Consider the following 23,784-nt stretch of genomic DNA (forward strand, 5'->3'; position numbering starts at 1 on the left):
ATATGGTCATATAGAAAACCTACAGTCAACAAGTGGGTGGAGCTAACAGTGGCTAATTCTAGTAAACACATCCTGACAGTTACAAACTGAGAACAGCTGCAAAGACAGCTGCAAGCTCAACTGGGCATGTGCGAGACAGGAAAGCCTAAATATATCTTGTCACTAGGCAGAATACAAGAGCAGGGGACAGAAAGGTAGGACAAAGCACATGGCGAGCACGTGGTAGCACATAGCATACAAAATGGCGGAAGGAAATACAAAATGGATTCCACAAAACGAACAAGTTAGCTTCTAAATACAAGATGGCTTCTGCTAATGCTAACTCAATTGCTGCCAAATTACAACAGCGATCAGCAACTTGATGTTGCTGATTGACAATGAGGAAAAAGTCTCACCAGGATGTCAACTTGATGTTGAGGACCGCGAGCAAGCAAAAAATGACTGCTATGCTACGCATGTTTGCACTTTGCTAAGTGCAATTCGCATAGTGCGAAGAAGCGCAAACTTCGTAAACTACGCAAGCGTAGCTTAGTACTTCGCCCAGGGTTAGCTACAGGGTTCATGCCATTGTACCCTTATCTTAGGGCTAGTGCACCCTGCTAGAGGGGTAACCTACCTAGGCCTTAGGCAGTGGGTTACGGGCATGGCACACAGAGATGTTTGTCATGTTGACTGTTCACTTTTCTCTGCAACAAAACACTCAGCCTGCAATGGCAGTGTATGGGTGTTAATATACAGGCCTCTAAGGGTGTCATAATAGGTGCTCCAGCCCTTAGAGGCCTTCCCTGGTCAAAGTGCCCTCAATGTGCTTGTTAACTTTTTAGAAGGGGCTTACCTGTGGCAGGAGTTGTGCCAATTGTGGATTCAAAGGTACAGCCTTGGGAAGGAACACAGGCCATGGGAACCTGATTGGCAGGAAGCTCGGGCACATTAAGTCACGTTGCCTCAGTTATCAGGCAAAAAGTAAGGGGAAACCATGCAAAAAGGGGCACTTTCTTACACACGGGATCTGACGACATCTGTGAGAACGGTCATGTAGATGTTGAACAGGGTGGGGATGGGAGATGATCCTTGTGGTATGCCACATATGATGTCCTTGGGTACAGAGGTGAAGAGAAGTAGTTGGATGCCCTGTGTACATCCCGTGAGGAAGGAGGCAATCCACATCAGTGTGTCTTGCTGCATGCCTATGTTGTAAAGTCTGTTTATGAGGGTCTAGTGGGAGACAGTGTCGAACGCCGTGAAGATGTTGAGGAGGATCAGGGCCACTGTTCCTGAGTGGTCGAGGAGTGTTAAGATGTAATTTGTAGGGGCAATCAGCACATTCTCAGTGCTGTGGTTGGCACGAAATCCTGATTGTGAGGTGTCTAGTAGTTAGTTATGTTCTAGGAATTTGGTGAGCTGCTGGTTGATGGCTTTCTTGAGTATTTTGGCCTGGTAGGGGAGCAGGGAGATTAAACAATAATTTTTGAGATCGCTTGGATCGTTGGAGGCTTTCTTTAGGAGAGGTCTGTCGTCCATCAGTCCAGGAAGGGTGCTGTGGAGATGGAGGAGTTGAGGATGCTGGTGAGTTGAATGCCGATTGGGTTAGTTGTGAGGTTGTAGAGGTGGTGGGAGCAGGGGTCAGTGCAGCCACGGCCCGTGGAGGGAGTTGCGGTGGGGCAGAGAGGCGGGGCGGGGTAGGGGCAGGGTGGGAGATGCTAAAAACCGGCATATAGATAATTGGAGGTAAGTAAACAATTTAATTAATAAAACGAATTTCGTAGCGCGCGCTGCATCACATTTTTATCTATTAAATTGTTTACTTCCCTCCAATTATCCATATGCACGAGTTACTACTTGTGTAACGATATATCTGTAAGAGACATTAGTTAGTATTATTTTCCTTACCTTAGAATATCCCCAGGCATCAGACTGGATCTGGAAATTTTTGCGTAGCAGTACCCTTGCGCGTCGGTAGGCGTCGTCTGGGGTTCCGCGTCGGTCGTCGGCGTCGTGGGTGTCGTGATGACGTTGTCGGAGTACTTAGACGCCGCCTCCGCGTGCTGACGTCAGTTCTTAGACACAGCTTTTCCGCGCTAGAAACGCAGAGCCATGTTAAAAACCAACACTGATGCCATTGAAACCAGGGCCCTGAAAGGGGGTAAACCCTAACCCTAGATATCGGTTCGCAGAACGGGGAGGATGGGTGGGTCGGTAAGGAATCTAATACTAACTAATGTCTCTTACAGATATATCGTTACACAAGTAGTAACTTGTGCATCTGAAAGAGACACGTTAGTATTAGATTGCTTACCTTAGAATAGATACCCCAGCAATACCAACCCCGGTGGTGGGTCTGCGAACCAATAATCACACCAGAAAGTCCTGGAGGACGGAACGGCCAAAGAAGCCATCCCTCCGGACTTGGCTGTCCAGGCAGTAGTGTCTTGCAAACGTGTGCAGCGATGCCCACGTAGCTGCCTGACAGATGTCTTGTAAGGGCACCCCCCTGCCCAGGGCAGTGGTAGTCACCGTGGCTCGGGTGGAATGAGCCCGCAATCCAACAGGGGGCTCCTTCTTAGCCAAGGAGTAACACGCCTGGATGCACAAGATGATCCACCGGAAGATGGTCCTCTTGTGTACCGCTTTCCCCTTCTTAGCGCCCACGTAACCAACAAAGAGTTGGTCATCCACCCAGAACTGGCGTGTGCGATCCAAGTAGAATGAAAGCGCACGTTTTGGGTCCAGACGGTGGAGCTGCTCTTCCTCTTTAGAGGGATGCGGTGGCGGAAAGAAGGTTGGCAAAGTGATTGACTGCCCGATGTGGAAGGCCGTGACAACCTTGGGCAGGAAAGAAGGCTTAGTACGCAACACCACTTTGTCCGGATGGACAGAAAGGAAAGGTGGAGTACAAGAAAGGGCCTGGAGCTCACTCACTCTCCTGGCAGAGGTGATGGCAACCAGGAAAGCAGTCTTCAGAGTAAGAAGGCGAAGAGGACAGTTGTTAAGTGGCTCAAAGGGAGCGCACATCAGAAACGTAAGAACCAGGTTCAAGTCCCACTGAGGCATCACAAACGGATCAGGAGGGAATGTGTGAGTGATGCCCTTTAGAAATCTATTTACAATAGGGGACTTCAACAAAGAAGGTTGATCAGGCAGCCTCAGAAAGGCTGAAAGTGCAGAAAGGTAGCCCTTGATAGTGCCCAGAGCAGAGCCCTGCTGGGCAAGAGAAAGAAGGAAGAGAAGAACCTCAGAAAGAGGGGCAGCAAGAGGATCCACAGCCTCTGCTGTGCACCATGCCACAAATCTGTTCCACCTGCAGGCGTATACCGACTTTGTGGAGGGACGCCTGGCTGCCAGAATGATGTTACACACTTCAGGAGGCAAGTCAAATGGCCTCAACTGTCGCCGCTCAATCTCCAAGCATGGAGGTGGAGACTGGACAGGTTCGGGTGGAGGACCGTCCCCTGCTGCTGCGACAGAAGGTTCTCCTGAAGAGGCAGACGAACCAGGGGATCGACTGACATACTGAGTAGCTCTGGATACCAGTACCTTCGAGCCCAGTCCGGAGCCACAAGGATGACTTGGGCCCGGTCGCGCTTGATCTTCTTCAGCCCTGGACAGAAGTGGTATAGACGGAAAGGCGTACAGTAGACCGCAACTCCACTCGCGATGAAAAGCGTCTCCGAGCGAGTGCCGCCTTGGAAATTCCAACGCGCAGAACTGATGACATTGCGCGTTCTCTTCGGTGGCGAATAGGTCTAACCAAGGCTCTCCCCATAGCTGAAAGAGGCCTTGCGCCACGTCCGAGTTCAGACGCCATTCGTGATCCATCATGCACCGACGGCTGAGCTCGTCTGCTCTGGCGTTCAGAGAACCTGCCAGGTGTTGAGCAACCAGGGTCACGCCCTGGCGTTCCAGCCACTGCCAGAGGCGCAGAGCCTCCTGGCAAAGGGTCCACGACCCCAGCCCGCCCTGTTTGTTGCAGTACCACATGGCGGTGGTGTTGTCCGTTAACACCTGCACTACACTCCCCCGGACAGAGGGGAGGAATGCCTTCAGTGCTAGACGAATCGCCCGTAACTCCAACAGGTTGATGTGGGGCCGGGCCTCCGCCGGAGACCAGAGGCCTCTGATCTCCGCCTCTCCCATGTGGCCTCCCCAGCCCTGGAGGGACGCGTCCGTCACAACTACGTGCTCCGGTTGGGGAAGAGAGAGGGATCTGCCGCTGAGCCAATCTCGGTCTGTGAGCCACCACTGCAGCTGTCTCGCAGTGCCCACCGAGATCAGGACGTGGTCGGACAGGTTGCCCTGATGCTGGGCCCACTGAAACTTCAGGTCCCACTGCAGAGCCCGCATCCTCCACCTGGCGTGATGCACCAGTAGGATGCAGGAGGCCATCAGCCCCAGAAGCTGCAGCGTCAACCTGACCGAGACCCGGGATAACGGCTGAAAGATGGGAATCAGAGCCTGAATATCCCGGACCCGCTGTTCGGGTGGGTAAACCCGAAATCGCGCCGAGTCCAGAACCGCTCCGATGAAGAGGAGCTTCTGAGAGGGACACAGGTGTGACTTCGGCACATTGATGGAAAACCCCAGCTGGTGCAGGAGGTCTGCCGTCGTCTGGAGGTGGCCGACGACTGTTTGGGGCGAGCCCGCCTTCAACAACCAGTCGTCGAGGTAGGGGAAGACTGACACCCCTAACCGACGCAGATGAGCTGCGACCACCGCCATCACTTTCGTGAACACCCGTGGGGCGCTGGTAAGGCCGAAGGGGAGCACGGTAAACTGAAAGTGCTCGTGGCCCACCATGAACCGCAGGTAGCGCCGGTGGGCAGGCAGGACGGGGATATGAAAATAAGCGTCCTGCAAGTCCAACGCTACCATCCAGTCTCCTGGGTCCAGGGCAGCAAGAACCTGAGCCAGTGTCAGCATTTTGAACTTCTCCTTCCGGAGGAAGCCGTTTACATTCCTGAGGTCCAAGATAGGGCGTAGGCCCCCTTTGCCCTTCTTGGGTACCAGAAAGTAGTGGGAATAGCAACCACACCCTACTTCTGGCCCAGGAACGCGCTCGATGGCCCCCTTGGCCAGGAGGGCCGTAACTTCCTCCTGCAGAAGTCGCAAATGATCCCCCGATACACGGTGGTTCTGCGGTGGCATGGCTGGAGGAGTCACCTCGAAGGGGAGGGAGTAGCCCGTTCGGACGATCTGCAGTACCCAGCTGTCCGATTTGACAGTGCGCCAGTGGAGGAGGTGATGGCGAACCCTGCCCCCCACTGGCATCACATGGGCCTGAAAGCACGAACTAGGAGGGTTTTGAGGCGGATGCTGCGGGGGGAAGGTGTGGACTGACCTCGCCGTTGACCGCTACCGCCAGGACGGCGGTTCCCACGGCCGCCACCGCGTTGGGTATTACCCTGCGGAGCGTGGCTGGCAGCACGTGTGGGTACACCCCTTCCGTGGCCAGGAAAGGAGTGATAAGCAGCCGATTGCTGGCGCGGGGCCGAGAGGCCCAAGGACTTGGCCATAGCCCTGGAGTCCTTAAAGCGCTCAAGCGCATGGTCTGCTTTGTCGCCAAAGAGGCGACGGCCATCAAACGGCATGTCCATCAACGTGTTCTGGACATCTGCCGAAAAGTTGGCGGACCTCAGCCAGGCGTGGCGTCTGACCGCCACCGTCGGTGCCATCGCTCTACCTAGCGAGTCGGTGGTATCCAGCCCACACCGGATGGAATATTTGGCTGCATCCCGGCCCTCCACAAGGGCTTGGCCGAGTTTGGCCCGTACCTCCAACCGGCACTCTGGCAGCACTTCCGCAACCGTATCCCACAGAGAGTGGGTGTAACAGCCCAAGAGGCACGCGGTGTTGGAAGACCGCAGTCCCAGACTAAGGGATGAGAAGATCTTTTTACCGTACTGCACATACCTCTTGGATTCCCTGTCCGGCGGAGCCGACGGGAACGCGGTCTGGGAATTGCAGGCCTAGATGACCAGGCTCTCGGGGGTGGGGTGGGTGGACAGGAAACATAGGTCGCCCGGGGCTGGGCGGTGGCGTCTGGCCACGTTCCTATCTACGGGCGAACCCGTAGCGGGATTGGACCAAGTGCCCAGAAGAACATCGGTCAAGGCCTCATTAAAGGGCAGCAAAGGCTTAAGGACCTCAGTGAGGAGATTAGTCCTCACGGCCACGACGGGGAGCTTAAGGCCCAAGGCCTTGGCAGCCCTCATCAACACCACACTGTAGGTTGCCCCCTCCTCCGAAGCAACGGTAGGAGGGGAGACAAAACCAGTGTCTCGAGAGGTGTCCAGGCCACTGGCCTCCCCAAGGTCTCCTGCCCAGTCCTCATGAGACTGACACTCTCGGGTCAGAGGGTCCTCAGACCCCTCCCAATACCCTTCATCACCCATCTCCTGATACTCAGGGTTCCCAATCAATGGGGCCTGTTCATAGAAGTGAAACTCCCCAAACGACGTCTGAAGCGGCGCCCATCGGGGCCGTCCCGACGTCGGAACAGGAACGAAGGAGTTATCGGGGACGGCGCGATCCACCGGCGACGATCCAGATCCCGAAGAAGGTCTAGCGGGGTCCCGCGGCACCGGGCCCGAAGGCGCCGGCGGTGCCGGGGCCGCTGAACCCTGCGGCGCCGGGCCCGAAGGCGCCGGCGGTGCCGGGCCCGAAGGCACCGGGCCCGAAGGCACCGGCGGTGTCGGGATTGCGGGGCCCTGCGGTGCCCGGCCCGAAGGCGTCGGCACCGTCGGGGCGGAAGCACCCGACGGCGTCGGGGCCGAAGCCCCCGACCCGCTAGAGGCCCCAGACGGGTCCGCTGGGCCTGAAGGCGCCGTGGAGCCCGTCGGAGGAGAGAGTTTCCTCATGGCCATGAGGAAGCGCTCGATCTCCTCCGGAGTTGCGTCTTTCCCAGGGACCGGAGGGTGTGGAGCAGGACGCGGTGCCCGCGACTCCGACGGAGCCGCGTGGGTGGTGTCACCCGAACCCCCGACCGCATCGTGCGAGCGTCGGGGGGAGTCCGAAGAGCGATGACGCCGCTTTAACTTCTTGTGCTTCTTACCTGACGACGACTTCGACCCGGAGGAGTGCAGCCTACTCTCGGAACTGTGGTGACTCCGAGCCCGCGACCTGTCCCTCGACCTCCTGTGGGACCGAGACCTCTCGCGGCGCGGGACCGACTGCCGGAGTTCGAGTCGCCCGCGGGACCGCTCCCGCCTGGCTTTCGAAGAGGGCCCGGCAGTCGGAGCAGGCCTTGTCGTCGTGGTCGACACCTAGACAAGTTAGGCACAGGTGGTGAGGATCCGTGACCGACATCGTGCGGTCGCAATCCTCGCAGTGCTTAAAGCCGGGCATCCCTACGTCACCGATCGGAGTCGAAAGAGTTCGAGAAATGATCAAAAATTATCCAAAAAGTTAGTCAAAAATTGACAACGGGCTACTGCTTTTTCCAGATCTGCGCTTGCTGGCGCGGAAAAAAGAAGAACTGACGTCAGCACGCGGAGGCGGCGTCTAAGTACTCCGACGACGTCATCACGGCGCCCACGACGCCGACGACGGAAGCGGAGCTGCAGACGACGCCTACCGACGCGCAAGGGTACTGCTACGCAAAAATTTCCGGATCCAGTCTGAAGCCTGGGGATATTCTAAGGTAAGGAATCTAATACTAACGTGTCTCTTTCAGATGCCGTTTTTTAGCACCCAACACCCTGCTCCTCCCCCACCCCGCCCCGCCTCTCTGCCCCACCGCAACTCCCTCCACGGGCCGTGGCTGGGTCAGTGGGTGCCCCGGAGTGGATAGAAGACATGGTGGCTGAGATGGTGAGGACGGTGAGTGGAGACCAGGTGGTAATATTTTGAATGATGTTCTCTGGTTGGTTGAGATCGCTGGGGTTGAGGGTGGTGTGTTGGAGGTTGAAATTGTTTCAGATGTTGGAGATCAATAACAAACTATTGTCCGATGTTTTGACTCCTCCTTCTGTAAGTTCAAGGTCTTCTAAAGGTGGTGTATGACTTGAGCATCTATACCTGCATCATAAGCAACTTGGATTGCATTCTGGAAGTTGGACTGGGAAGAGGCACAAAAACCAGCTTCTAAGGAAATTGGGCAAGGCTGATAGGTGGGTGTGGTGCTAATGTTGGAGGCACTGGGCCAAGTATGAAGTTGTGGACAAAGCCAAAACCTTAGCTGCTGTTAGTTGTGGTGGCAAATTGAGGGGTGCCAAAGGGAACTTTGGTAACTATAGAGAACATGGCTTCTTTAATATGGCTAAAACACTAGAACAGGGTTTGAAGAGGAAGAAGACCTCTCAGTGGGTCATTTTCTTCTCTTACCTTGATGAAACAGTTGATCTGTGTTCCTTTTGTGCTCTCTGTCTGTGGATGAGAGAACCACCCTGGGAATGGAAATGAGACTGACACGTTTGTTTGGAAGGGATCTCGATCTCCTCTTCAAGTATGCCATCATTAGCTTGGAAGCAAGAGGTAGAGTTCATGTGAGAACATAGCATAAATGAGGGGCATTGTGGAAGCTTCCCCGACACTAAAGGCATTCGGCAGGCGGGTTTGTTGCCAATAACTGAAGGCTGTGCCTGTTTTAAAATCCAAAGATATACACGGTGACATGATATTTGAAGGCCATGCCTGATTTAAAATCCAAAGATATGCATAGTTTCATGACCAAAAATCGAGAGAGAAAATAATAACTTAGCAAAAAAGAACTGAAGAAAACCTCAGAGGCACCAGAGAAAAGGAACTAACAGCACCAGCACTTGAGCTTCTACATGAGAGGAGATGTGGCTTAGTGACCAGAATTGCAGACCTACGAGCTCAGTTAGAATCCTGACATTCTGAGCAAACCAGTTAATCTGCTTTTGCCTACAAAATGGGACATAGTCTAGCAGTCTTGTAAAACGCTGAAACTCTCCTCAGGACAAATTTACGCTACATGAAATTACAAAAATAGGGACTTTGCTGTGTCACTTATGGTGGATTTGCAAAAGGCCAGCCAGGATTAGGAGATTAGGAGTAGGAGTAACTCAAATAATTCTGTGCAGCGCAATCAATTTGAATTGCCCGTGAACGAATTCAGTGAAATTTCGCAAGAAAATTAATTCTGCTTTTAGCAATATTTCTTAGCACAAAGTGCTCCCTCATGTCCAAAGTGGAGGTGAGGATGTCTTTTGATGCTAAGAAATAGCACTACATGCTCACAACTTGAATAGTGAGTGCAAGCAGATGGTTGATCTTACTAAATGTGCTCTTGGGGTACATGTTACTTCTAACTTACTACCGGCATTTAGCTGGATGCGAGGATACATTTTCTGATGAGCAACACTGCTGAATGCAGCAGAACACTCTCGCTGTAGGATTATTCCCCCTAAATTACATTTAACTACATAAGCATGAGTAATTACGTAATTATTGGTAATTTTGCATCAAAGAGTAAAGCAGAATTATCAAAATTACTCCTGTTACTCCAGCGTGAAAACAGTTCTTCCCAGGTATAGTCAGGATGCTGGATAGCATCAGTTCCTTGAAACTGCTTTATTCATTCCCAGATCCAGTCTGGCACCTCAGGAGGTATGATTTAGGGACTCTGCGGAACGGTTATCTATTAGAAAAGTGCTAATTAAAAATCAAGGCCCTAGTACTTCGTAAAATGAGGTAAAATACTCACTTTATTTTGTTTTGCAATGGTGTCTATTAAAAACTGAGTTGTGACGTTATCCACATTTGGAACCAGTATAGATGCATAGTCAGGAACAGAATCCGTTGGATAAATGTATTCTTGAACTCGTTGTCCCCAGTGTTCCCATTCACCTTAAAAAAATATGAACAGTTCAGTTGAAGATTTATTCTGCGGTCACCCCAAAAAGTTGTTTACTGAAATAGACTAGTTTTTTTGGACCATTTAATTTTGTTTACATTTGGCTTGTTGGATAGTTTATAATAATGAAGATTGAAACAACACACAATATCAAAGTACGTTTTTCTTTGAATTTCAGTTTTTTTATTTTCTCCGTCATGGCCATTTTCTTTGTCTATGCCTGTGAGAGAGAACCTCATGATGAAAAACTACTGAAATAAAAAACATACAAGGTTAGTCAACAGAGATAAAACTTATCACAAGACATTTAGGGCTGATTTATCAAGATTTGACACAGCACAACGCAGCAAGCCAACCTGCTGTGCTGCGCTGCATCAAACGGAGAGGGCAAGAATGCACCATATGTACTAATATATTGTGCATTCTTGCTCTCTCCCTGTGCTGGTGCACTATGTGCTGTCTACCTCCAACGCAGGCAGCTTTGCAACCTTACCCCTCAACAACAATCCTTAGAGGCGTTTTCTTTCTAAGGGGCATATTAACAATGAAGCAGCGGAGCGTGCTGTTAGCCTCCTTGGCTTAACGTCACGCTCTGTCACTTCTGAAATGCAGGGCTGCATTAAATTTACAACAGTATGGTGCAGCCCTGCATTTCCCCCTGTGCTGGGGCTAAATTTAGCAGCCTAGCGTCAACGCAGGCACCCTTGAACCATGGTGCAAGGGTTTCTGGATTGAGAGGAAGATTGTTTATCTGCAGGAAGGTATCTCTTCCTGCACATAAACAATCTTAACATGGCATTTTGTCACTTCTATGTGTGCTGCTTAATGCAGCACCTCAATAGAGGTTGTCTGGGATACCTTGAAAGCTTGGGTCCGGGGCGAGACTATGTCTTATTCACTTAGATCAAATAGGCGGGAGAAAGAGGAATTACGGAGGCTGCAGGATGAGCTTATGCTAGCGGAAGTAGGACTCGTTAATGCCACTGGAAATAGGGACACTACTGGGGATATCTCTAACACCTTAGCCAAAGTAGCAATTGCCAGGGCAGCAATCACTAATATATTCACAGATAAGGCAATCCGGAAAGCCACAGCACGAAAAGAACTAATTTATGAAGTTAATGAGCAAGTGGGTCATCAACTGGCGGTGCGATTACGACAACAGGTTAATGCAAATCTGATTAGGGAGATTACAGATCCAGTGGCAGGGCAGCTAAAAGACTCAGAACTGATTAGGCAAGCATTCTGGAGGTTTTATAAAGAACTATATACGGAGAACTGCAAAGGTGACACAATTGAAATTGAGAGGTACCTAGAGAATTGTGGAGGTGTAAGCCTCGGGGTAAATACGCAACAGACACTAGAGCTAGCTCCTAATATGGAAGAGGTATTGACCGCAGTCAAGAGCCTCCCAAAAGGGAAGGCAACAGGTCTGGATAGTATCCCTTCGGAGTTCTTTGTTATTTTCATAGACGAAATTAAACATGTCTTAAAGGATCTAATTACCCATATTTTCTCCGGGGGGGGGGGGGACCACCAAACTCCTGGTCTAGGGCCAAAATTGTAATCTTCACTAAAGAAGGGAAACCCCCAGAACATCTAGGGTCATATCGCCCAATAACTCTAATAAATGCCGATTCGAAATTATATTCTAAAATCTTGGCAAACCGAATTGCACCCATAATACACAAGGTAATTGCCAAAAGTCAGCACGGTTTCGTTCCTGGAAGGTCAACAATAAATCATATCCAGAGGGTGATCACGCTTTTTGACGGAACAGAGATTACAGAAGACCCTATGGCCCTAATTCTGTTGGATGCAGAGAAGGCCTTTGATAGGGTCTCCTGGCAGTTTCTCTGGAAAGCAATGATGTTAATGGGATTTCGAACCAAGTTTATCCAGGCGATACAAAAAATGTATATCAATCCTAGGGCGGTTGTATCTGTCAATGGAAGTCTAACTAAGGAAATTATTATTTCTAGGGGAACTCGCCAGGGATGCCCTTGCTCCCCATTGCTCTTTGCAATATACATAGATTCCTTTATTCGCTACTTGGAGAAAAACAACAATATACCACCTATTATATCACAGGGGTATGCTACAAAAACATTAGCATACGCTGATGATATTGCCATAGTTACCACAGATCCCATAGTAGCAAGGCTGACCATCGAAGCCGAGGCCAGGAAATTTGGGTTGGTTTCTAGCTACGCGCTAAATCAAGGGAAGACACAAATTGTTCTAAACCCCAAAATTGTGATGGACGACCCAAGGGTGGTGAAGGGAGCGACATACTTGGGAGTCACAATTTCCTCAACGCTGGAGGAAGTTGTGGACATAAACCTCAAACCAATGTTGAACACTATACAAAGGTGTGAGAAGTTGGCCTGATGTGCAGTGTTCACTATTCTAGTGATCACTATATATCAGTCCAAACAACCCTTATTGATGATTGGTTGTAAGTCAACCTTATAGACCAGCTATCCTAGTAGCATGGATACGAGCAGTCTAAGGCTAAGACTCTAGAGGGCGTGTTAAGCCAGCTGTTTTACCATCACATTACCCCTTGAACACCCAGTGAAAGGACACCACACAAGTGTTATGAAAATAAACAGTGTATTTATTAGAATCACAACAACCCTGTACTCTTTATGAGGACAGGGTGCTAGGCACACAACAAAACTCTTACGAAAATACTTAAGTTAGCACGTTATACACAAATGCCCGAGGGGCACGAAAAACCATATACTTAAAAAGTGGAATGCGAAATTACTAGCAGGTAAGTACAGTACTAATAGGCTTTGGAATCGCTAGGACTTGACTATAGAATCGTTAGATTACTTCTAGGAGGCCTAGGGGACTCGGGTGCAGAGTGTGCACTCTCACGCGGGATGCGGGACAAAGTCTATGGAAGCTAGTAAAGGCAAAGTTAGTGTTCACGGGCGAACCCGACCTGGTAGGAAGGAAACGACAGTGGATCCTGACCCTAGGATAGTGAGGCTATGCTGGGACACCGAAGTGCCGAAGTTACCTAGCCCAGGGGCTGCAGCTGCATAGGTCTGAAAAGACGTCGGGGATCTCGTTGCCGGACCAGGAGCCTGGAAGAAAGAAGTTGCTGGCAGGCGACCAGTGAAGAAAAGTTCGATGGATCCAAGCCTGGATCAAGGAAGAAGGAAACCTGAAAGCAGAGGGGACCAAGTTCTTGAATCACTAGCCAGTGATTAAGTGGGCACCAGGATGGCACCGGGCGAAGTCACCGCAGTCAGGTGAGTGGGCGCTGCTGGGCTCTGCAGTCTCTCGGACCAGGAGGCGTTGTCGGCGACCAGGATGGAGGTGCGAGCTGTCCCACGAAGGTTCTTGCTGTCGACGTCGCTGGACCCAGGATTGGGCAACAAGTCTTGGCAAATGCAAGGCCCACGCGGTGGACCTAAAATGGCGTCTTGGGCGGACCAGGAGGGTCCAGGGTACTTCTCCGATGGAGGGAAGCAAGGGCCAGTCTGGAGCAACCAGACCAGCAGCAGAAATGTCGTCGGGCGTCGTCAGGAAGGCCACAAGCCAGCGGGCTAGTAGCCAAACAACGCGGTGAGCAGCAAAAAGCAGAAGGGCCCCACGCAGATCGTGGAGATGCTGGGGGGCTGCTCTTCGGTGCTGGAGCTGCTCAGGGTGGGGGCTTCTCGGACCCCAAAGCACTCACCAGGAATTCACTCGGCGGGCTTGCTGGAAAGAAGTCGTGCAGTCTTGAAGATGGCCGGTCCCTCGAGGTCTCGTCGCACCCACGGTTCTCAGCTGGGCTGTAGAGGTGGGTAGAGGTCAGAGGTGCCAGGGAAGCCGGTTCTCGTCGAGCTGGGCAGTCGGATTCCGGAGGAAGGACTTGCAGCAGACCGCAGTGTTCTTTAGATGGTGCCTGCGGATGCAGGGTGACTACTCCTTAGCCACAAGGGAGAAATCTTAGGAAGAAGTCTTGAGTTCCTTTCGTAGAAAGTAGTTTCAGGATTCAAAGATGATCTGATTTGGAAGGGGGCCAGTTCCTGCCTTTATCCTGTAAAAAGGGGCTGGCACGCGACTAAGTCCTGCCCTATGGGTGGGACTAGGAGGGGGGTGGTTACACCCACTTCCTTGGCGGGCTTTTCCCCAGCACAGGGTCTGGAGTGACCCTGGAACTGGTTCCAGCCAGCCTATGCACAGTGAGCACCGGGGTGCCACGTGCAGTCACCTTCCTCTAAAGCCCTGCCTACCTACAATACACAAAACCCTGTCTGGGACGGTGCTGGCACCGCCCCTGGCAGGAAACCCTTTGTCCTTATCTCCTGCTCTGGGAGGACTCCCAGCAGCAGGAGGGCAGACTTGTGTCTCGGTGGCAGCATCCATTTTGTGGATGCTAAGGCTCTGTCTGACTTTTAACCGGGTTATAGGTTACATGCATGTCGTGTCCCTCTAGAAGGGTGGAATGCTAACCCCGTCGCCAGAATTGGCGAGGGGTTAGTATTCCAATTCGTATGACACCTTACTCGACATGTTTTGATAAAGCGATACCAGAGTTGGCACATAACCGCGAGGATTATAATGCACTTAAGAGTATATGGTATGCGATATCATGGAAACGGCTAAGGGATGGATCCCGAAAGCCGCAGACAGGCTCAGCTCATGCCAGAGCACCATCTCACACGATTCCAAGCACTCTGCCTTCAGGATTGTTAAGGCCTGCCATAGGAGTGACTGATAGGAGATCTGTGTGTCCATTTTAGGGTTAGATATAGGTATACTATATCTAAAGCAAAGGGTGAGTACACCACCTTGCCCCAGCTGTCGTGCAGCCAGTTGTGTCAGTTTTAGTTAGTCAATCCAGGGGTGGCACAATACATGCTTCAGCCCCTGGGAGACTTCTGGGTGCACCTCAGCCCTGGGTACAGGGACTTGGAGAGGGCCCAGTGCCAATTCAGTACCTAAGTACAATTTGGATAGAGAGAACAGCTAGGCTGTGGGTCTGATTAGCAGGCCCACAGCCAGGGAAAGTCGTAAACCAGTGCAGCAAAAAGCAAAAATCTGGGTGATCATAGGATTGCAGACCCTACTCTCCTACATGACCCCCCCCCAAACTTTGGGACAATAAACTAACCTTGACCAGGTGAGTCTTCTTGCTCTAAGTGGAAATACCTGGAGAGCCCATCAGCATTGCTGTGATCAGTCCCAGGTCTATGCTCCACTGTAAAATCCATCCCCTGTAGGGAAATGGACCACCTAAGCAGGTTGGGGTTTTCACCCTTCATCTGATTTAGCCACAAGAGGGGCTTATGGTCTGTCTGAATGGTGAAGTGAGTGCCAAACAAGTAGGCCCTCAGCTTCTTCAGGGCCCAGACCACAGCAAAGGCCTCCCTCTCAATAGCTGACCAATTTTTCTCTCTGGGTGTCAACCTCCTACTAATGAAAGCAATAGGCTGATCATTACCATCAAAATTCAGTTGAGACAGAACAGCCCCCACACCCAACTCAGAAGCATCTGTTTGGACAATGAATGGCTTGGAGTAATCTGGACTCTTTAGGATAGGTGCTGTGCACATGGCCTGCTTTAGGTCATTGAATGCTTTCTGACAGCTTGCTGTCCACTGAACTTTCTTTGGCATCTTTTTGCTTGTCAGGTCATTAAGAGGGGTCACTATGGACCCATAATTTCTGACAAACTTCCTATAGTACCCAGTCAGGCCCAAGAAAGCTCGAACCTGAGTCTGGGTGATTGGAGGAGTCCAGTCCTTGATGGCCTGTATCTTACTCTCCAGTGGCTGAACCTGGCCTCCACCTACAAGGTGGCCCAGGTATACAACCTGTGTCTGCCCTATCTGGCACTTTGTGGCCTTGATAGTGAGGCCTGCCTTTTGCAGGGCCTCTAACACTTTCCTCAGGTGGACCAGGTGATCCTCCCAGGTGGAGCTAAAGACAGCAATATCGTCAAGATAAGCTGCACAGAAGTCATCCAGCCCAGTGAGGACTTGATTCACCAACCTTTGGAAGGTGGCAGGGGCATTTTTCAGTCCAAAGGGCATTACCACAAATTGATAATGCCCTCCAGGGGTAGAAAATGCTGTCTTGGGTTTGGCTTCCTCAGCTAACCTGATTTGCCAATACCCAGCTGTCAAATCAAATGTGCTTAAGAAGTTGGCAGAAGCCAATCTATCTATAAGCTCATCTGCTCTTGGTATTGGGTGGGCATCAGTCTTAGTGACTGCATTGAGGCCTCTGTAGTCTACGCAAAACCTCATCTCTCTCTTACCACCCTGGGTGTGAGGCTTTGGCACTAGAACTACTGGGCTAGCCCAAGGGCTATCTGAGGGCTCAATGACTCCCAGTTCCAACATTTTCTGCACTTCAGTTTTGATGCAGTCTCTAACATGATCAGGCTGTCTGTAGATTTTACTCTTGACAGGCAGACTGTCTCCAGTGTCAACATCATGGGTACACCAATCAGTTTGGCTGGGTGTCAGAGAGAACATATGTCTGAAGGATTGCAGAACTTGCCTGCAATCCTGTTGCTGATGTTCAGTGAGGCTGCCACAAAAGACAACACCATCAACTGACCCATCATCAGCATTCTGAGTGAGCAGGTCTGGGAGAGGGTCACTCTCTTCCTCCTGTCCCTCATCTGTGGCCATGAGCAAGCTCATGTCCTTCCTGTCAACATATGCCTTGAGCCTGTTAACATGGAGCACTCTGAGAGGGCTCCTGGGAGTTCCAAGGTCCACCAAGTAGGTAACCTCTCCCTTTTGCTCAATGATGGTGTGGGGCCCAGACCATTTGTCTTTCAGAGCTGCTGGGGCCACTGGCTCCAGCACCCATACCTTCTGTCCTGGCTGGTATACAGTCAGTACAGCCTTTTGGTCATGCCAAGCTTTTTGAAGTTCCTGGCTGGCCTCAAGGTTTTTGGATGCCTTTTCCATGTACTCAGCCATCCTGGAGCGGAGACCAAGTACATAGTCCACTATGTTGGTTGCAGTCTTTTTGAGAGGTCTCTCCCATCCTTCCTTCACCAAACACAGGGGTCCTCTTACAGGATGCCCATACAGAAGCTCAAAAGGGCTGTAGCCAACCCCCTTCTGTGGGACCTCTCTGTAAGCAAACAAGAGGCAGGGGATCAGGACATCCCATCTTCTCCTAAGAGGTTCAGGTAGTCCATGAATCATCCCTTTCAGGGTCCTGTTGAATCTCTCAACAAGCCCATTGCATTGTGGATGATAGGGTGTGGTGAACTTGTAGTTCACACCACACTCTTTCCACATAGCAGTCAGATATCCTGACATGAAGTTTGTACCTCTGTCAGAAACGACCTCCTTAGGGAAACCCACTCTGGAGAACACTCCAACTAGGGCTCTTGCCACTACAGGGGCTGTAGTGGTCCTAAGGGGAATAGCCTCAGGATACCTGGTGGCATGGTCCACCACCACCAGTATAAACTTGTGTCCTGATGCTGTCTGGGGTTCCATTGGACCAACAATGTCAATCCCCACTCTTTCAAAGGGAACCCCCACCACAGGTAGTGGTATGAGGGGGGCCTTTGTTGTGCCACCTGACTTACCACTGGCTTGGCAAGTGACACATGAGCGACAAAACTCCTTGGTATTCTCATTCATATGGGGCCAGTGAAAGTGTGAGACAAGCCTGTCCCAAGTCTTTGTCTGACCTAAATGACCTGCAAGGGGAATCTCATGGGCCAAGGTGAGAAGGAAACCTCTCAGAGACAAGGGGATGACCAGCCTCCTGGTTGCACCAGGCTTGGGGTCTCTTGACTCAGAGTACAGGAGTCCATCTTCCCAGTATACCCTGTGGGCACCTGTGGCATTCCCTGCAGCCTCAGCAGCAGCCTGCTGTCTGAGGGGTTCAAGGGAAGGGCAGCTCAACTGTTCCTTCCCCAGGTCTGCTCTGGAGGGTCCCCCTGAGCCCAGAAACTCAACTTGATCAAGTTCAAGCTCTTTAGGCTCAGTTTCCCTCAGCTCTTCTAGATCAGCCTCCTCAGAGACTTGATCCTCAACCTGGGGTAAGGGGGAAGGCAAAGCCTTACCCTTACTGCTCTTCTTCTTGGAAGGTGTCTGGTCCATCATTTCAGGATCCAGCACCTGTTCAGTGGGGCATTTTCTGGCCTGTGACCTAGTCACAGCAAGCACATGTGCTGGCAAGCCTAACATCCCCATGTGAGTCCTCTGCTCCACTTCTGACCATTGTGATGACTCCAAATCATTGCCCAACAAACAATCAACTGGGAGGTCTGAACTGACTACAACTTTCTTTTGTCCCTTCACTCCACCCCAGGAGAAAGCCACAATTGCCACACTATGACTAGTAGTGACATTGCTGGCATTGGTCACCAGGAAATCAGTACCTGGCATGATCTGTCCAGGGTCCACAAAGTTAGGTGTCACCATGGTGACACTGGCACAAGTGTCCCTATAGGCCTGAGCCATTTTGCCATTAATCAAAGGTGTCTGCCTGTATTTGCCCAAAGTATTGGGACTTATTTCAGGGGATATATCCATATCCCCTGTACAGACAAGGACAGCCTGAGTGAGTGTGCCAACTAAGTTGTCAGACCCCTCAGTACCCAAGGTTAACCCAACTAATGCCTTGGGAGGTACACTACCACTACTGACTGTACTAGGGGGTGCAGTTGCTTTAGGAGCTGTAGTGGCAGGAGTTTGTCCTCCTCTTTTGGTGCACTCACTAAACCAGTGAGATTTACTTTTGCAGTACTGGCACCACCTTTTTGACTGGCCTTCTTGAGTCTTCTTCTTCTGGGAAGCCTGACCCCCACCCTCTTTGGTTTGTTGGGGACCTGGTGAAGACTTCTGGTCATTTTGCTCATTCTTAACATTACCCTTCTGGTCTGCTTTCTTCTGACCACCCTGGTTCTGGTTCTGGTTCTGCTTGATCCTTGTCCTGACCCATTTGTCTGCCTTCTTTCCCAATTCTTGGGGAGAGGTCAGATCTGAATCAACAAGGTGCTGGTGCAGCAACTGGTTCTGACAATTGTTCAAAATTTGTTCTCTCATCATTAGATTATATAATCCTGTGTAATCTGTAACCTTGCTACCCAGCAACCAGCCCTCCAGAGCCTTAGTGGCACAATCCACAAAATCAGACCAGTCCTGAGACTGAGTTTTCTGGGTGTCTCTGAACAGCAACCTGTACTGTTCAGTGGTTAAACCAAACCCATCAACCAGTGTATTCTTCAGGACCTGGTAATTGTTAGCATCCTCCACTCTTGTAGTGAGGAGCTTATCTCTACCTTTACCATCAAAGGAGAGCCACAGTATAGCTGCCCACTGACTCTGGGGAATGCCCTGCACAGTGCAGGCCCTCTCCAGAGCAGCCATCCATTTCTGGATATCATCCCCTTGCTTAAAGGGGGGCACTATTTTAGTCAGGTGTTTAGTATCTAAACCCTTCTCTCTATCTCTTGGGAGATTGCTGCCACCAGTGGGAGCTAACCCACTCATCTACTGCTCTCTTGCCAGGGCAAGCTTCTCTTTGGCCAGGGCAATTTCTTCCCTTTCAATCCTCAGTTCAGCTTGTCTCATCCTAGCTTCATGCTCCCTTCTCTGAGGGGAAGTAAATCTCCTCTGTGGAGGATTCCTTCTCCCCTGCGAAGAGGCATTAGAGTGCAGAGATCTATTGGAGTCCCTAGAAAGAGATCTATCTCTCCTAACTCCAAGGTTAGGCCCACTTCGGGTTAGTACTGGGGGGCCCCCAGATCCTAGCCCAAGTAAGTCTAAGTTGGTCCTAGTTAGCCTTCTGACTACCTCAAGACCTTTGTCTACCTCATCCCCAGAGAGTACCTCTTGATCCTCCTCCTCAACTGCTGAATCAGTGTTGGGGAGGTCTGGATCCCCAGAGGTTCCCTCTAAGGCTGGCATGTTCTCATGTAACTGAGAAAGCTTTCTGGCATCATATGTCTCTAAGAGACCTATCAGAAAGGGAGTGGTGGGGTTAGACCCCTGCTTCAGTTTCCTGGAGACACAGATTTGTCTCATCTCCTGAAAACTGAGAGCTGCATATCTTGAAGTGACCTGTGGAGGGTCAACACTGACCAGGGGAGTCTCAGTAGATTCTCCCTGGGTAGACATGCTTTTCTAGTGAGGTGTAAGTGGTGCACTTACCTACACTATATGTTTGCCTACTGATCCCTTGCTAGAGTTGTAGTTTAGGGTGTGCTAGGCCCTAGGAGCTACAACAGCTGGTTCAGTAGAACTCAGAGTATTCTAAGCTAAGTTATATGTACCTTTAGTACTTATGTGATCTTTCACAAGATATTCTTAGGGCATGTGTGGTAAAACAACAGCAAGCTCAAATCCCAACCGCTGCTCACCAATGTGAGAAGTTGGCCTGATGTGCAGTGTTCACTATTCTAGTGATCACTATATATCAGTCCAAACAACCCTTATTGATGATTGGTTGTAAGTCAACCTTATAGACCAGCTATCCTAGTAGCATGGATACGAGCAGTCTAAGGCTAAGACTCTAGAGGGCGTGTTAAGCCAGCTGTTTTACCATCACATTACCCCTTGAACACCCAGTGAAAGGACACCACACAAGTGTTATGAAAATAAACAGTGTATTTATTAGAATCACAACAACCCTGTACTCTTTATGAGGACAGGGTGCTAGGCACACAACAAAACTCTTACGAAAATACTTAAGTTAGCACGTTATACACAAATGCCCGAGGGGCACGAAAAACCATATACTTAAAAAGTGGAATGCGAAATTACTAGCAGGTAAGTACAGTACTAATAGGCTTTGGAATCGCTAGGACTTGACTATAGAATCGTTAGATTACTTCTAGGAGGCCTAGGGGACTCGGGTGCAGAGTGTGCACTCTCACGCGGGATGCGGGACAAAGTCTATGGAAGCTAGTAAAGGCAAAGTTAGTGTTCACGGGCGAACCCGACCTGGTAGGAAGAAAACGACAGTGGATCCTGACCCTAGGATAGTGAGGCTATGCTGGGACACCGAAGTGCCGAAGTTACCTAGCCCAGGGGCTGCAGCTGCATAGGTCTGAAAAGACGTCGGGGATCTCGTTGCCGGACCAGGAGCCTGGAAGAAAGAAGTTGCTGGCAGGCGACCAGTGAAGAAAAGTTCGATGGATCCAAGCCTGGATCAAGGAAGAAGGAAACCTGAAAGCAGAGGGGACCAAGTTCTTGAATCACTAGCCAGTGATTAAGTGGGCACCAGGATGGCACCGGGCGAAGTCACCGCAGTCAGGTGAGTGGGCGCTGCTGGGCTCTGCAGTCTCTCGGACCAGGAGGCGTTGTCGGCGACCAGGATGGAGGTGCGAGCTGTCCCACGAAGGTTCTTGCTGTCGACGTCGCTGGACCCAGGATTGGGCAACAAGTCTTGGCAAATGCAAGGCCCACGCGGTGGACCTAAAATGGCGTCTTGGGCGGACCAGGAGGGTCCAGGGTACTTCTCCGATGGAGGGAAGCAAGGGCCAGTCTGGAGCAACCAGACCAGCAGCAGAAATGTCGTCGGGCGTCGTCAGGAAGGCCACAAGCCAGCGGGCTAGTAGCCAAACAACGCGGTGAGCAGCAAAAAGCAGAAGGGCCCCACGCAGATCGTGGAGATGCTGGGGGGCTGCTCTTCGGTGCTGGAGCTGCTCAGGGTGGGGGCTTCTCGGACCCCAAAGCACTCACCAGGAATTCACTCGGCGGGCTTGCTGGAAAGAAGTCGTGCAGTCTTGAAGATGGCCGGTCCCTCGAGGTCTCGTCGCACCCACGGTTCTCAGCTGGGCTGTAGAGGTGGGTAGAGGTCAGAGGTGCCAGGGAAGCCGGTTCTCGTCGAGCTGGGCAGTCGGATTCCGGAGGAAGGACTTGCAGCAGACCGCAGTGTTATTTAGATGATGCCTGCGGATGCAGGGTGACTACTCCTTAGCCACAAGGGAGAAATCTTAGGAAGAAGTCTTGAGTTCCTTTCGTAGAAAGTAGTTTCAGGATTCAAAGATGATCTGATTTGGAAGGGGGCCAGTTCCTGCCTTTATCCTGTAAAAAGGGGCTGGCACGCGACTAAGTCCTGCCCTATGGGTGGGACTAGGAGGGGGGTGGTTACACCCACTTCCTTGGCGGGCTTTTCCCCAGCACAGGGTCTGGAGTGACCCTGGAACTGGTTCCAGCCAGCCTATGCACAGTGAGCACCGGGGTGCCACGTGCAGTCACCTTCCTCTAAAGCCCTGCCTACCTACAATACACAAAACCCTGTCTGGGACGGTGCTGGCACCGCCCCTGGCAGGAAACCCTTTGTCCTTATCTCCTGCTCTGGGAGGACTCCCAGCAGCAGGAGGGCAGACTTGTGTCTCGGTGGCAGCATCCATTTTGTGGATGCTAAGGCTCTGTCTGACTTTTAACCGGGTTATAGGTTACATGCATGTCGTGTCCCTCTAGAAGGGTGGAATGCTAACCCCGTCGCCAGAATTGGCGAGGGGTTAGTATTCCAATTCGTATGACACCTTACTCGACATGTTTTGATAAAGCGATACCAGAGTTGGCACATAACCGCGAGGATTATAATGCACTTAAGAGTATATGGTATGCGATATCATGGAAACGGCTATGGGATGGATCCCGAAAGCCGCAGACAGGCTCAGCTCATGCCAGAGCACCATCTCACACGATTCCAAGCACTCTGCCTTCAGGATTGTTAAGGCCTGCCATAGGAGTGACTGATAGGAGATCTGTGTGTCCATTTTAGGGTTAGATATAGGTATACTATATCTAAAGCAAAGGGTGAGTACACCACCTTGCCCCAGCTGTCGTGCAGCCAGTTGTGTCAGTTTTAGTTAGTCAATCCAGGGGTGGCACAATACATGCTTCAGCCCCTGGGAGACTTCTGGGTGCACCTTAGCCCTGGGTACAGGGACTTGGAGAGGGCCCAGTGCCAATTCAGTACCTAAGTACAATTTGGATAGAGAGAACAGCTAGGCTGTGGGTCTGATTAGCAGGCCCACAGCCAGGGAAAGTCGTAAACCAGTGCAGCAAAAAGCAAAAATCTGGGTGATCATAGGATTGCAGACCCTACTCTCCTACATGAAGGGATCTACGACGCTTAGATAATCTCCACTTATCTATTATTGGGAGGGCAAATGCAATTAAAATGGTGTATTTTCCCAAAATATTATACTTATTTAGGGCTGTCTGTTTAGAGTTTTCGAGTCAGTGGTTTACTGTAATAGAACGTACCTTTTCTAGATTTATATGGTCATATACACAACCCCGCCAGGCATATAAATATCTTACCCTTCCTAAGAATAGAGGCGGGCTAGCTCTTCCATACCTAAGGAGATATTACTGGTCATGTGTACTACTCTACAGTAAGAAACTACTGCAAGGGGGGGAAAATTCAGAGGAACATACTGCTTCAATCTTTCAGCTACTAGTGGGGAATTCCAGTTATGGCTATTTTTGGAGGCATACACACGACAGCTACCACAAAAAGGTCAAATTTAAGACATTATATAGCAGTTTTAAGGTATGGAAGGTTGTAAAGAAAATATTAGGAATAGGACCAATTTCATATTACACTCCGATACTGAACAATCCAATTCTCCCTCCAATTATTTATAGGGATAACTGTGTGAATAACTGGTATATTCTCGGAATAACACAATTAGGGGATTTTTACACTACTCAAGGGATCAAGGGCCAGATGTAGGTAATTTCGATTTACCGACTATTAAATACCGACTCATACCGAATCGGTATTTAAGAGTCGGTAAATTGGAAGGAGGCAGATGTAGGTAAAAAATTACCGATTCTGTAAGAGTCGGTATTTACCGATTCTGTAAATACAGAATCTGTATTTCCTATTGATTCCTATGGGCCTTGAAGCCCATAGGAATCAATGGGAAATACAGATTCGGTATTTACAGAATCGGTAAATACCGAATCCTGGCAGGGGGAACGGGGTGTCACTTTGACACCCTGTAGCACCCCAAATGC

At 50.6% G+C, this 23,784-nt stretch overlaps 1 protein-coding gene across 7 annotated transcripts in view; it reads right to left on the minus strand.

The window, feature by feature from the left end:
- DNAH8 (dynein axonemal heavy chain 8) overlaps window positions 1-23,784 on the minus strand; it is a 10,041,960-nt gene that overhangs the window by 3,642,015 nt on the left and 6,376,161 nt on the right. For all 7 annotated transcript variants that reach the window (XM_078647354.1, XM_078647353.1, XM_078647356.1 and 4 more), the window contains one exon: window positions 9,665-9,807. In XM_078647354.1, coding sequence (XP_078503480.1) covers window positions 9,665-9,807 — 143 coding nt within the window. The remainder of the gene's footprint in view (window positions 1-9,664; window positions 9,808-23,784) is intronic.

Source organism: Lissotriton helveticus, chromosome 6 (assembly GCF_964261635.1).
Source record: "Lissotriton helveticus chromosome 6, aLisHel1.1, whole genome shotgun sequence".
NCBI classification, from domain to species: domain Eukaryota; kingdom Metazoa; phylum Chordata; class Amphibia; order Caudata; family Salamandridae; genus Lissotriton; species Lissotriton helveticus.